The 14,756-nt window shown below is 44.0% G+C and overlaps 1 protein-coding gene across 2 annotated transcripts in view; it reads left to right on the forward strand.

Annotated features, from left to right (window-relative positions):
- Positions 1–249: 249 nt before the first annotated feature.
- GALNT1 (polypeptide N-acetylgalactosaminyltransferase 1) overlaps positions 250–14,756 on the forward strand; it is a 62,587-nt gene continuing 48,080 nt past the window's right edge. The window contains exons 1-2 of one of the 2 annotated variants that reach the window (XM_088655956.1): positions 250–1,173; positions 14,146–14,370. In XM_088655956.1, coding sequence (XP_088512082.1) covers positions 14,232–14,370 — 139 coding nt within the window. In that variant the 5' untranslated portion in view covers positions 250–1,173; positions 14,146–14,231. The remainder of the gene's footprint in view (positions 1,174–14,145; positions 14,371–14,756) is intronic. The other variant, XM_035134301.3, reaches the window with a different exon arrangement.

Raw genomic sequence — 14,756 nt, forward strand, 5'->3', positions numbered from 1 at the left:
AGGTTTCTGTGCAGTCTCTGATAGATGGATTGACTGGCGTGACACGCCCCGCCCCCTCCTCGCCTCCCTTCACTCCAAAGCCAGGGAAGGCGGCGGCACGTGACGCCGACATCCGGGTCACCTGCAGGCGGAAATAAGACCACCCATAACCAACCGCCGCTTCCTTCTCCTTTCCTTGAGGCGAGTGGGAGGAGTCAGGTGTTACTGGGTGGGGCCGGGTTGACGTGTGCGCGCGCGCACGCCGACCGCGACTGCGTTCTGAGAAGTCGGGGTGCACGCCCGGCCGCGCGCGCTTGCGCTTGAGCTTTGAGGTGGGACCGTTTAACGCCTCAGCCCGCTCGAGGGAAGGACGACGACGACGAGGAGGAAGTCGCCGCCGCCGGCCGTGAAGACGCGCGGCTGAGGGGAGATGCCGAGTGGGCTGCGGTGCTGAGGGCGTCGGCGGTGGCCGGCTGAGCGAGCGACCTCCATCTCCGGCGAGGCGCGGAGTCCCAGCGGCCGCCTCCCGCCGTCGCGGCGGCGCCGTCCTCGTCCTCGTCTCCCTGGCGAAGGGGGCTGCTTGCGTTTCCTGAGGGGACGGACTCGGCCCGTGCCGAGCTGGCGGCGGCGCCTTCCCCTCCGCCGCCAGGGGGGCTCCGTTGGCGGGAGGGCGGCGGCGGCGGTATCTCCTCAGCCCGCTTTCCGAAGACGCTGGCGGCAACGGCTGGCCGCCAAGGGCTACTTGAAGACGGGGGGCGTTCGCTGCTTCCCCCTCCCTCTCCGAGGCGAGCTCGATGGAGGTGGGTCTCTTCCATAGGGCTGCTGTCTCTCGCTCCCTCCCTCCCTCCTTGCAAAAAAGGGAGAGACAACCCAAACCCAGCCTGGGAAAGGGCAGGTTCACACGTACGACGTGCCCGCGTCGCTTGCGGGCTTCGCAGGAGTTCCAAACGCGGCGTCTACGCGCGTCGTCTTAACACGGCCTGGCGGAAACTTTTCGCCTCGCCCGAATGGCTCGCTCATTTTTAACCGGCGCTGGTCGAGTAGTTGCTGTTCCTAACGCGTTTGTTTCATTTCATTTTTAATGGATTACCCTCTCATTTATTGCCGGCGCTTAGATCTCTTATCACAGCGAAGCAGCGGAGCGAGTTTAACGGGGCAGGTCGTGAGGTGGCTGGACAGTCGGCATTGGCTAGGGTGAGATCTGAACCCAACCCTCGCCCTGCCAAGTCAGTGCTGGGGCATCGCCCTTTACAGCATTGACTGGCGAATGGGTGGATTTGCCCAAGTTGGCCCAATCCCGTGCACCTGAAACAAGTATGGCAGTATGCAGCGGTGCTTACTAAGAAGAAAGCATGTGTAGGGTCACAGCCTTACTCTCCTCCAGCAATAGGGTCTCTCTCTCCTGCCCACAAAACAGGGGTGTTTTGCTTTTTGGCTGTTGCTGGACTCCAAGCCTCAGCCAGCCCCCCTAATTATTATTAATTTTTGCATAATTTCCCTTCTGCCCTTTCCCCAAGTGTAAAGGTTATTTTGTTGCCTGAAACTGAGTCAAAATTGTAACCCCACAAACACTGTTTAAAAATTCTTGCTTCAGCATTCAGGCACCAGTTCCTGCCTTCATCTGCTATCTATCCATCACGCCATAATGAGCCCACTGCTGCAGGACTTTATTCTTTCCTTTACTAAACGTTAAACGTTTTAGCTGTGCTGTGCAGTCCTCTGTGTAAGTGTTTGAAGCAAGTGAATTTGACTATTTTCACGTGGACAGTTTGATACAAAAAATGGCATAATAATTGGCACTATTAATCCTATAATTGTACCGCTTGGCACTGCTGTCTCAAAGTTTGCTTGTTTTACATAGCTGTGGAGGAAATTAATGATCCTGAAGCAGGCTGTGCCGCTGGCTATTTCAAATGGTGTGTTCCTGTTCTCTTCTTTATAAGGAAACAAGTTCCTCCTTCACTGTAAGATTGACTACTAAATATGCCCAATTTCTTCTTGCTGGCCTGATTACATCTCCATTTCAAACATATTAAAGTATAAGTGAAGCACAAAAAGGCAACTGCCTAAACAGCAAGCCCTCTTCAAAACTCTTTTGGGGTAGGAAAAAGGTGACTCAGAAAAGCTTCTCTAGGCTGTGCTGGGGATAGTAAGATAATGCATTTTACTATGTACTGTATCTAATGAACCTCAGGTAATTAGAAATGTTTCCATGACCAAAGAGTATAATGCCATTTGTTTACAGCAAGTAGGAGGATTTTCTTTTTTTTTAGGGAGGGATGGGGAAATGGACACGTTTGGGGAAACAATACTACCATGCTGCTGGCATTATGTTTGCAACTAGTTTTTGAGAAATTTTGTACAATTTTGCAATCCTGGTAACAGACTTGACAGACCTTATTAAATTTTCTGTCTATATATACATGTAGCCTTAGGAAATGGTTTGTTCTTCTAATAGTGTTTTTTTTTTTATTATAAAATGTGCCTTATTTGGAGGAGAGAATACTTTCATTCACCAGTGCTGGTTTATTCAGTCTTTCAGTGCTGCTTTAAGTGTGTTTTGAGGTTTGGTGTCTTTAATTGGTAAATCATAGATACAGAGGATATAGAGAGGGAATTTCTGGATTTCTGGTCTTGGTTTTGGTAAGTGACGTGCTTCCCATTTTCCTTTCTAGGACCTGGGTGTCTCTTCATGCAGATACTAGACAGTGAATGTAACAGAGCTTGTTTTCTTTGGTCAAGTGGAGGGCTAGGGGCTAGATGGCTAGCTCAGGGGAGATGCCAGGTGTTCACGGAATTAAGGTTCCCTGCAAAAGTTTGATGCTTGTGTGCCCATGATTTTTTGTGGGGGGGAAGAGAGAGATGGAGAACTGGACTGTGTTTTGCTTCAGGTTATTGGTAGGTAGCATTGTGCCTCCATATGTTGTTGGACTATAACTCCCATCATCTCTCCCATTGAGTACCCATGAGTGTTGACTTTCTAAGAAATGGGTGCTTTTCATAGTTATGCTGCTATGTTTGATATTTTAAGGATACTAATACATTAAGTGTTGAGTGCTGTACTTCAGTAATTTCCCGAAGGAGTACAGTTTCTCCTTAATAGTGATCTCAAAAGTACAGTTTGGAATACCTTTATTCAGTTTTGTGTGCAAGAGTATGCATTCAGCATCCCTTTACTTTGCTCAGTGCTTGCATCTGTGGGTACTAGTAGCAGTACAGTAGCTGTATATTAAAAGGTTTGTTTAGTCCTTTGTTTCCTTTGTGCCATGTGAAATTAAATGAATAAATAACTGGAAAAAGGCTTGTGTGGAAGTAACTTTTGCAGTATTTTAATAAATCATTCCCATTTTGCAAAATGGCAGCAGCATATCCCCAAGAATCCTGGAAAGATTATTATTAAATTGTGTGACATTGGCAGACATGTGTCTGCTGCACCTGGCAACAAACTTGTGAATGATAACATACTGCAGGTTAACCTTTATAAAATTAGTTTGTTGTTAACAATGTCTCCTAAGCTCAAATACCATGTGTTAATTTTGTCAAATGCCATATCTGAGCTTACATATATTTGAGAAGTAGAACGGTGTATGTACTTAAGTGTTCTTGTTACCAAGGTTATAATAAAGATGTGGACTAGGAATTTCCATCCAAGCACTTTACTACAATAGGTGACTCAATAGTAGTTTTGTACTTTCATAAAGGAAGTGAATGCTTGGTGCATGTTGCATGTGGTATAATGCATGCTTGTTCCATATGGTATAAAATAGGCACACATTACCTTCCCCCTCCCCAATAAAAATCTTGTTTGTTCAGATTACATTTTGACCAGCAGAATATAAAAGCATAATAAAACATCAAACGATAAAAACTTCCCGATACAGGACTGCCTTTAGATGTCTTCTAAAAATTTTGTAGTTCTTTATCTCCTTGACATCTGATGGGAGCGCATTATTGCCGAGAAGGGCCTCTAACTGGTTCCCTGTAACTTCACTTCTTGCAGTGAGGGAACCGTCAGAAGACCCTTGGAAGTGGACCTCAGTGTCTGGGCTGAATGATGGGGGTGGAGATACTCCTTCAGGTATTCTGGGCCGAGGCCATTTGGGGCTTTAAACGTCACTGGTCCTTCACCTGGTCCTTCAATGGCACAGTTACTCCATTCAGGACCATGGAGTCCCCCACACCACCCATTGAGCATAGGGGGAGATAATGCTTTCCTTAGGCATGGCTGTTGACAGAACTTTTAAAAAGATGCTTGAATCTCTCCCATTACCTGAATCATCTATCTTTCATCTATTGGTAGATTGTGCCCCTTTTGTAGGTGAGATAATCCTTTTTACCTAGATTCAGTCTCAGTTGAGATTGGAAAGGCTTGCAGATCAAAGAAAAGCATCATGCAGAACAGCGCTGAATATTTTGTTCAATTTCTTCAATGCAATTCCTACTTCAGGGTGCCATTTAGAACTTCAGAAGGCATGTACTGTGGTAACTTCTGGGTCAGATTACTGCAATGCTTTATACATTGGGCTGCCTCTGCGGGACTGTTCAGAAACTCCAGTTCTGAACATGTATCCCGTTCTGAGCCAATCACATGGACTGCCAATTCATTTTTGAGTGCAATTCAGAGTTTTGACATATGAAGCCTTGCATGGTTCCCATGTGTACTCTCCTGGACCCAGAGATCAACATCCAAGGCCCTTCTTTGTGCCTCTTCCAAAATAAATTTGGAGGGTGGCAACAAGAGAAGTCTTCTATTTGATACGTAGCGCCCAATTTGGAATGCTGTCCCCATAATGCCAACCAGTGTTAGAAGCTGGGAGAGGAGTGCTAGGAGCCATGTGACTCCTGGGACCTAGGTTGTGGGCGCAACCTGCTGCCCTGCTACCAGGCCAGGCAGACCCCGGGGGGGGGGGAATGGGGCTAGGCAATCAGGTAGTCTGCAGGGAGGTGTGGCAGCAAAATATGTGTCTTCTGCTACTGTGCAACCCTGCAAAACACCTGATTCGCCTGGCAGTGTGGTAGCAATTTATTTTTATTTTTTTGCTGCCGGGTGAATCAGGGTCTGCAGGGTAGCATGGCAGCAAAAGACGTGTCTTTTTTGCTGCTGCTGTGCCTGGCAAACAAGCTGACTGCAGCCAGGCAGATGGAGATGCTAGGTGCCAAGGGTGGTGCCTGGACATCTCCAGTCACGAAAGGCCAATTGCATTTTGCGACTGGTGCCTGGCTAATTTCTAACACTGGTGCCAATCAGTGTCCCTGCTGTGAAGTAGTAGAGCAGGCAGCTTGCCTCTCATGCAGCGGCTGATGTAACAAGTGACACCAGCTGTTTGACTAGGTTGGCATGGTTTAAGAGAAATGGCAATGCAGGCCAAATTGGATCCCTGCTTTTGCACAGTAGAATTATTTCTGGCAGAGTTTGTTGGTTAGGAAGTTTTAAAAGTAGGGCCAAGGGAAGCAGGGGAACCTAATTCATGAGGAACCAGAACTTGACTAGTCCTTGCAGCATGAAGCATCTGTCACTTTGACAAAGTTAAAAGCCAGTGAAAAAGCAATAGGTTTTGGTGAGTTAGTAGTGTTAAACATACCCCATTATATTTAGATTTTTTAATTTTGCATATAAGGCAGGGAACTTTTAGGCCTGATAGATGAGGCAAAGCTGCCTCAGCAGATTTAACGAAGTTAGCCTGCAGGGAAACTTAGATGTTTCAGTGTATCTTTTGTTATCTCTCAGCAATGTTTCACAGCTCCACCTGTACAAACGTAAAGATGCCAGACTCTCACACGCTCCTGGCTTTCAAATGCCAGAAATTAGACTAGCAAAGTGATGAATGACAGGGAGGGGAGGGGTTAGTTGAATAAGAGTGCTTGATGTTGGAAATTTGGAAGTCATGGCCAATGGATCATCCCATTCTGAACAAATTCTGAACAAATTTTTAAAATGCTGTGTATTCCCAGTTTAAGGCAGAAGGTTCAATGATGGATGGCTGTGGAGATAACATCTTTAAGAGAAAATTGTTCAAATTATGGATTGGGACTGAAACCTTAGATTGTAAATACTAAAGGTAAAGAACCCCTGGATAGTTAAGTCTGGTCGAATTCGATTATGGGGTGTGGCATTCATCTCAGCCTTCATGCTGAGGGAGCTGGCATTTGTCTGCAGACAGTTTTCCCGGGTCATGTGGCCAGCATGACTAAACCAATTCTGGGGCACGGAACACTGTGACGAGTGCCAGAGCATACTGAAACGCCGTTTACCTGCCTGATGCAGCGGTACCTATTTATCTACTCACGCTGATATGCTTTTGAACTACTAGGTTGGTAAGAGCTGGGACAAAGTAGCAGGTGTTCACCCCAGTGTATGGATTTGAACCATTTTAAAAAACTTTTTTATTGTAAATACTACCGTATTAGGGTTTTAGTTGACTCTATGGGGATCTGCATCAGTAGATAAAGGAAAAAGAGGTACAGTGGTACCGGTACCTCTAGTTCAGGCATCCCCAAACTGCGGCCCTCCAGATGTTTTGGCCTACAACTCCCATGATCCCTAGCTAAGAGGACCAGTGGTCAGGGATGATGGGAATTGTAGTCCAAAACATCTGGAGGGCCGCAGTTTGGGGATGCCTGCTCTCGTTACAAACTTAATTTGTTCCGGAGGTCCGTTCTTAACCTGAAACTGTTCTTAACTAGACGTGTGCTTTCGCTAATGGGGGCCTCTTGCTGCTGCTGTGCCACCGGCACATGATTTCTGTTCTCATCCTGGGGCAAAGTTCTCAACTCGAGGTAACTATTCCAGGCTAGCAGAGTTTGTAACCTGAAGCGTTTGTAACTCAAGGTACCACTGTATAGCTAGCTTCCTGAGGAAACTGCTTAATTGATCTAGACTGAAGTTACAATGTATCCAGTTTGACAGGAATTTGAATTGTACAGTCGTACCTCGGAAGTCGAGCAGAATCCGTTCCGGAAGTCCGTTCGACTTTCAAAACGTTCGGAAACCAAGGCACGGCTTCCGATTGGTTGCAAAAAGCCTACAGCCTATTGGAAGCCACGTCAGATGTTCACTCACTTCCAGGTTTGTGGCGTTTGGGAGCCAAATCGTTGAACTCGCAAGGTGGTCGGGATCCAAGGTACGACTATAGTTGCATTGATTTTGCTAAATGAGGAGCAGTGGGATGTGGGTGGTGCTGTGGGTTAAACCACAGAGTCTAGGGCTTGCCAAAGAAGGAATACTGACAAGCTGGAACAAGTCCAGAGGAGGGCAACCAAAATGGTCAAAGGCCTGGAAACGATGCCTTAAGAGGAACGGCTTAGGGAGCTGGGCATGTTTAGCCTGGAGAAGAGATGGTTAAGGGGTGATATGATAGCCAGCCATGTTCAAATATATAAAAGGATATAGAGGAGGGAGAAAGGTTGTTTTCTGCTGCTCCAGAGAAGCGGACACGGAGCAATGGATTCAAACTACAAGAAAGAAGATTCCATCTAAACATTAGGAAGAACTTCCTGACAGTAAGAGCTGTTCGGCAGTGGAATTTGCTGCCAAGGAGTGTGGTGGAGTCTCCTTCTTTGGAGGTCTTTAAGCAGAGGCTTGAGAGCCATATGTTGGGAATGCTTTGATGGTGTTTCCTGCTTGGCAGGGTGTTGGACTGGATGGCGCTTGTGGTCTCTTCCAATTCTATGATTATGTACAGAATCTTGATTCCTAACATCAAATGCCACACCCATTTAATTATATTAACTGGCTATTGATTAGATGAAGGTTTTCTGAGATATATATATACACTACCTGTCATTGCATTAACATTCAGTTTCCCATTGTTAAAAAACTTCACTGTTTGGCTCATCCTCACAGCATTTTGCTTTTCTAGATCTTCTCAAAGTTTGGGTTTTGATGCAGCAGTTGGGCACAGGAAGGGAGACAGAAGTTATATAAAAAAAGCTCCCATCTTCCACCCTGCATTTTCACATCTATTTTCAGCTTTCTGCCCCTGCCCCTGCTGCTACTGCTTCGGTGCTTTTTTAAAGTTGAAAATGTTTTTCAATCCAAGATCCCAGGCAATTGTGTCAATGTCACAGAGGGCAAACGAACCCTTCACTCTAAGGAGAAAATGTATCCTTGTTACCCAGGCAACTGAGCCATTGCTTCCCTGCACAGCAAGACTTTTTTCCTGTTTCAATTGGTTGTAGGAGCAGGATGGGAGTGCACGTGGTTTGTATGTCCACATTCTGCACTGACATTCATGGTTTAAAATTCATTAGACTTTAAAGAGCTCTAGCTTTCAATCACTGATGAAAACTGGAGTTTACAAATGTCTGACTTTGAGATGGAGAGCCTGTCGACTTTCTCATTTTGCTGAACTAGAACACCCAACTTGTGGAGAGCCACAGCTTGTCCATCTCTGTTATAACTCATATAGTCATATTAATTGGCTGCTAAAACAATTAACAGTTTGCAGTGAAATAGAGCTTTATAATTACTCTCAATTCCGTCCTCTGCCTGTTTTCCTCAGTTTATCTTTAGTTTTGTTTCTCACCTGATTGTAAGTTGCAGGCTGGATTTTCAGTAATTTAGCAGAGGCCAAAGACTGTTCTCAGCTTTTATGTATGAATTTAAAGATTTTTTTTATCCAGCTCTTTAGCCAAAAATATGCTCCCAGGCAGCTTACAAATGAAAATAAGGCAGCCTTGTTCTAACACATACAGTCTAAAAGACAAAGCACAAAGGGTTTGGAAGGGAGAAGGAAATCTGTCAGCATTCTTAGTTATAAGGTTCTTTTAATATCAACTGAAATAGAATAATTTGAAGAGGAGGAGCCAAAAGTTGCTGGTTTTTCAGTACAGTATTGCTGATGGAGAGGTTTGATACAGTGGTACCTCATGTTACGTACCATCCCCCTTACGAATGCTGTGGGTTGCGCACCCCATTAACCTGGAAGTAGATGCTGCTTGTTGTGGCCTTTGCCCCAGGATGCAAGCGGAAGTCAAGCTCCGGTGGCACAGTAGCAGCGAGAGGCACCATTAGAGAAAGCGCACCTCATGTTACGAGCAGTTTCCTGTTACGAACGGACCTCCAGAATGGATTAAGTACGTAACACGAGGTACCACTGTACTCTCTTTCCCTTAGACAAATAGAACAGATTATGCAATTATTCTTTCTAATAAAGTATGCTAGCTTTGAACTTTTCCCTAAGGAATTAGAGTTCATTTATACCAGGCATCCCCAAACTTCGGCCCTCCAGATGTTTTGAACTACAGTTCCCATCCCTAACCACTGGTCTTGTTAGCTAGGGATCATGGGAGTTGTAGGCCAAAACATCTGGAGGGCCGCAATTTGGGGATGCCTGATTTATACTATTACTAGCTGGCCCTGCCATGCGTTGCGGTGGTTTAGTCTGTTAAATGGGCCCTCAGAGTCCGCCTTTTGACTCCTCCCCCCACCCCGGCTCATCCCTGTGATCGGCCCCACCCTGTCCCGGCCCATGACCTTTCCCACTCCCTCCTCCCCCCACCCCCCACACAGGGGAGCCCCACCTCTATTCGGGCAATGCTGCGGCTTATTCAGTCGGTTGGGCAATGCTGGGCCTTGTTGCTGCAAAAGGCCTGTTTTCAGTTGGTTGCCATGGAATTTTGTGATGTCACCGATTTTCTGCAGCCAATGCAGACGCTGCTTCTCCATTCTATTTCCCAGCATGCACTTTCGTCTGAGTGGGGAGGTTTTGAACACGGGGTTTTTGGGGTTTTACATTGCACAGGTGTGACATCTGTCTTTGAAAACGGTATGGGCTTGCTCTCGTCACATTTGACTTTGTGTCAAAATTTGAATGCAATCAGTCAAGCGGTTTCGTTGAACATTGGAGACGAACACACATGACTAGTTTACATTTTTATATAGATATAGATAGATAATGGGGTAATTGACAGGGTGGGAGCAAACCAGCAGAAGGTATCTCTGCATAGTATTCAGTATAGTGGCACTATGAAAGGCAGCTTCTCTCTGGTGCCTTTACCTCTCTTGTCTGAATCACTTTGCATTTATTACAACCCATATTGGTGCAGAACTGTCAGCTGTGTCTCTCACATCAGTATCAAATGGAATACATAACAGCTTCAAGCCTTCTGGCTTTAACTTCTGTAAATTTACATAGTACAAAGTTGCCCTGTCTCCATGCGAAGTTTTTTTGTGTGAAATCAGAACATCTCATAGGTCATGTGATTAAAAGTTAGAAGAGAATCTTCTTTTGTCATTGTACCTTAAGAATATACGGTAAATGCAGACCTCCTGGTTGTTATATTTAATTAAGTACTCTGTTTTTACAGTGGCTAAGTGGATGCATCCCAGAAGTGAACAATCAAGATATGAATGCAACAGGGTTCTCATTTATTCCTCAGCAACCATAAAAGACATGATACCTCTGATCCTGGGGGTTGTCTTTGGTTATCGTGACTTGTAGCCATTGAAAACCTTAATCTTCATAAATTTGTTCAGTCCCCCATTCTAAGCTTGTGTTAGTTGCTTGCCCTGTCTTGTGATAATGAATTCCTTAGTTTTAACTCTGTTCTCTGTGGAAAAGTTTTCTTTTTTTCTGCCCTGAATTCCCCCCCCCCATTCAATTTCTTGGAAAGAATCCAGGTTAGAGTATTGTGAGAGAAGAGAGAATTCATTCCTACACATTTTCTCGGCAGCATGCATACACCGCTATCTTCTTGCATCTGCTAGCAGTGCCCTTCTGAATTACTAAGAACACCCCTATTGGATCAGAAGAGTCCTGCATTCTATTCTCCCACTGGCCAACCTAGCACTCAACTGTTTGCCATCTATAACAATGTTACTCTTAGCAATAATACAGTGGAACCTCAGCTTACGAAGACCTCGGTTAACGAATTTTCGGTTTACAAACGCCGCGGACCCATCTGGAACGGATTCATTTTCCATTACTTTCAATGGGAAAGTTCGTTTCAGTTTATGAATGCTTCAGTTTATGAACAGACTTCCGGAACCAATTACACCCATGCTTCGGGTTAAGTACTTCAGGTTGAGTACTCCGCGGACCTGTCTGTAACGGATTAATCCACTTTCCATTACTTTCAATGGGAAAGTTCGCTTCAGTTTATGAACGCTTCAGTTTAAGTACTCCGCGGACCGTCTGGAACAGATTAATCCACTTTCCATTACTTTCAATGGGAAAGTTCGCTTCAGTTTATGAACAGACTTCTGGAACCAATTGTGTTCATAAACCGAGGTACCACTGTACCTATGACTTGAGGCAGGCATAGGGAAACTCTGCCCGCCAGATGTTTTGGGACTACAACTCCCATCATCCCTAGCTAACGGGACCAGTTGTCAGGGTTGATCGGAATTGTAGTCCCAAAAAATCTGGAGGGCCGAGTTTCCCTATTCCTGACTTGACGTAATATTTCCATTATGGCTAGTGGTCATATCTTCCATGAATTTGTCTAATACAATCCAAGCTGGTGACCATCACTATTTCTTGTAACAAATTTGATATTGCTGTGTGAAGAAAAAAATCCATTTCTCTTTCCTGGTGTACTCCATTGATCAGTTTCATTGAATGATCCCAGGTTCTGGTTTTGGAGAAGAAAAAAACTTTTTCTTTCACCTTTGTCACATAGAAACCAAATCCCTGCACATGGCATATTTTATACACTAGTCATGCCTCCCCTCCTTGTGTTTTCTTCCTATACTGTACTAACAAAACCTAAGCATGGCATTTGCTCATATGGGAGTTGCTCCAGCCCCCTAAATCCTAGCTGATTTCTTGTGTTGATTTTTAATTCTAATTTTTAAGGAGCTCTTTTATTCTTATAGGTATTTTCCCCACTGTGGAAATGCACATTTGAATTGAGCTTCTATTACTTTGATTTTGAATAACCCCCAAGGGTTCTGAAGAGCTTTGATCCTTTTCATTTTCCCTTATTTGCTTATATGCTACAAGTAGTACATTATTTGCTATTTGGTCAGGTAGAGGCAGGAATCAGAACTGTAGAGTTTGAAGGGACATCCTGAGGGTCATTTAGTCCAACCCTCTGTAATGCAGGAAACATTTGCCTAATGTGGGGCTCAGACCCACAACCCTGAGATTAAGAGTGTCATGCTGTACCGACTGAGCTATCCCTTGGTCAAAATGGTGGCAACTCCTGCTGTACTTGATGGTTTTTTTTCTAAGGATTTTAAATTTAAATTTTAAATTTAAGGACGCGGGTGGCGCTCTGGGTTAAACCACTGAGCCTAGGGCTTGCCGATCAGAAGGCCAGCGGTTCGAATCCCCGCTACGGGGTGAGCTCCCGTTGCTCGGTCCCAGCTCCTGCCAACCTAGCAGTTCGAAAGCACATCAAAAGTGCAAGTAGATAAATAGGTACTGCTCCGGTGGGAAGGTAAACGGCGTTTCCGTGCACTGCTCTGGTTTCGCCAGAAGCAGCTTAGTCATACTGGCCACATGACCCGGAAGCTGTACGCTGGCTCCCTCGGCCAGTAAAGTGAGATGAGCGCGCAACCCCAGAGTCGTCTGCGACTGGACCTAATGGTCAGGGGTCCCTTTACCTTTCAAACTTATCTACAAATTCATGTAAACTTCCTAAGGTTATTAAAAAAGTTAATACTGCTCATAGTAATTTTGAACAATACACCAAACACTTAAGCTTGAGCTCTTTGAAGCAACTGATGTTTGACCATAAGTGACAGAAGGAACTGATCATTAAGAGAATATGAAAATGTCAAGGGGACAAAATTTATCAAAATCATTTACTTTGTCATGGTACATATTGTTCAGTTATGCTTAGTAATACTTCCCCTTAATTTCTCTTTTATGAATTATATGTCAATAATTTTGCAAAAGTCAATTCTTGTGACACCTCAGTTCTTATAACTACTTAGTTTCAGGAATTACTGTGGACACATTACGTTGCTGTCACTTTTAATACAGTGGTTAGTAGCTTTTTATTCTGAAGGGCTGGTGATGATTCAGAACCAAAAATTCAAACTTATTTGTAGTAGTTGTGTTTGTAATCACATTAAACAGTAGTTAATGTTTACTACTCATGTCTCAATGTATGAAATCTCTCAAAGCAGAATAATGGCCACCCTCATGGTTTCAATATTTCCAGATAAGGTATCTTTTGTTGGTGACACAGGGGCACATAGCTACATTAAGGCAGTTGTCATCCTTGGAAAAGGTAACCAAGGAAGTGAGTTTGTGTACATGTCTAGGTGTCCTTGGATAAAGAGGTTGCTGGAGTCGAGTTGCCTTTGTGGAATTTGGTGATGTGATGGAGCAGAGTATTATAAATTAAAATGAGTGGTAAACACTTGCTGATAATTCCAAAAGTGCCAAGAGTCCTAGAAAAGTTTCAGACCCTGTCTTTGTATACGATAATCTGGGATCTGACCTTACTCTTCCATACAGGCATCCTACATATGTCTAGTCATGCCTCTTACACTTCGTTTTAAATGCTAACTGAACATCATATGATGCAACAACCTTACAAAATGCTTTAAATATGAAAACAGATATATATCCTGTTAGTTCCAGGGATTATTTGTTCAAGCACCAGTTCTCTGTTTGGTAGAGATCACTGCTTTCAGGATGGATTTGTGTGTATAGCTTGCACACAGGGTTGTTGGGTAAATTACTTAATTAGAATAGTTTGCTTGGAGAAGTAGTTTGCTTCAGAACGTCTTTAATAGTTCTTCTGAGCTTCAGAAATTGATGGGGAAGTTAGGCAGTTCTCCCACATTTTTGTAAGTGTGATGCAGAGAAGGTATTTTTAAAAGCATTCTCTTAGGTGTTGGGAAATGGAAGAGCTGGCTCATGCAGTAATGAAAACAATGCTATTGGATGCCCATCTTGGAGTACATAAGATCAAGTATTTTTCCCCTACATTTTTATTTGGAGCTACCATACTCTGGATAGTTTTGGGATAATGAGACACCAGATTTCAATTAGAGCCCATTTGCTTTTGGGAGGAGTTCTGCTGAGAATGGAATTGTCATTTTCGGTAAGATCTGGCTCACTAGAGTGCCTATGCTTGAGGCACTTCACATTGCCTAAGCATCTATTTAATAATCATACTTGAGTGCATTAAACTTGTCTGTAATATTTTGAGAAGGATACTTAATTCCTCAGATCCTTTGTAACTCTTTTCTTTTTTTCTCCATAGATGTGGAACATGATCTCTGAAATGGGATTACAGCAGCATCACTGACTTCAATATACACTTCATTTTTGTTTTTGACTTAAAGTGCCATGAGAAAATTTGCATATTGTAAGGTGGTCCTTGCCACCTCTCTGGTTTGGGTCCTTCTGGATATGTTTTTGTTACTTTACTTCAGCGAATGCAACAAATGTGATGAGAAAAAAGAGAGAGGCCTACCGCCTGGAGATGGTAAGTATTAATAGTATTTAGTGACCAAAGATTAAGTTGTCAAATACCACATAAAATAAGTGAAGTAATGGCCAGTTTAAGACCACAACAGATAGGAGGAATGTGTGTTTGTTTTCTTCTTAAATTATCTGGACCCCATCCACTGAACAGTAGACCTTTCATGTGGTATCAGAGACTGTTTGCATTTCTTTCATTTCAAAAGCGTTTTAACATGCTGGTTGAGAAACGCATGCACAGAATTTGCTTGGATACACTGAACTAACATTTGATTGTTGGCTCTCAAAAAATGATTTCTTCTGTGGAATAATAGGGGGGGGGAGAGGAGGGCAGAATAAGCTATGGTCCCATCCAGCTCTATAATTTTATATAGGTGGTGCAGAACCTTG

The sequence above is a fragment of the Zootoca vivipara genome, chromosome 12 (assembly GCF_965207765.1).
Source record: "Zootoca vivipara chromosome 12, rZooViv2.hap1.1, whole genome shotgun sequence".
In the NCBI taxonomy this organism is placed as follows: domain Eukaryota; kingdom Metazoa; phylum Chordata; class Lepidosauria; order Squamata; family Lacertidae; genus Zootoca; species Zootoca vivipara.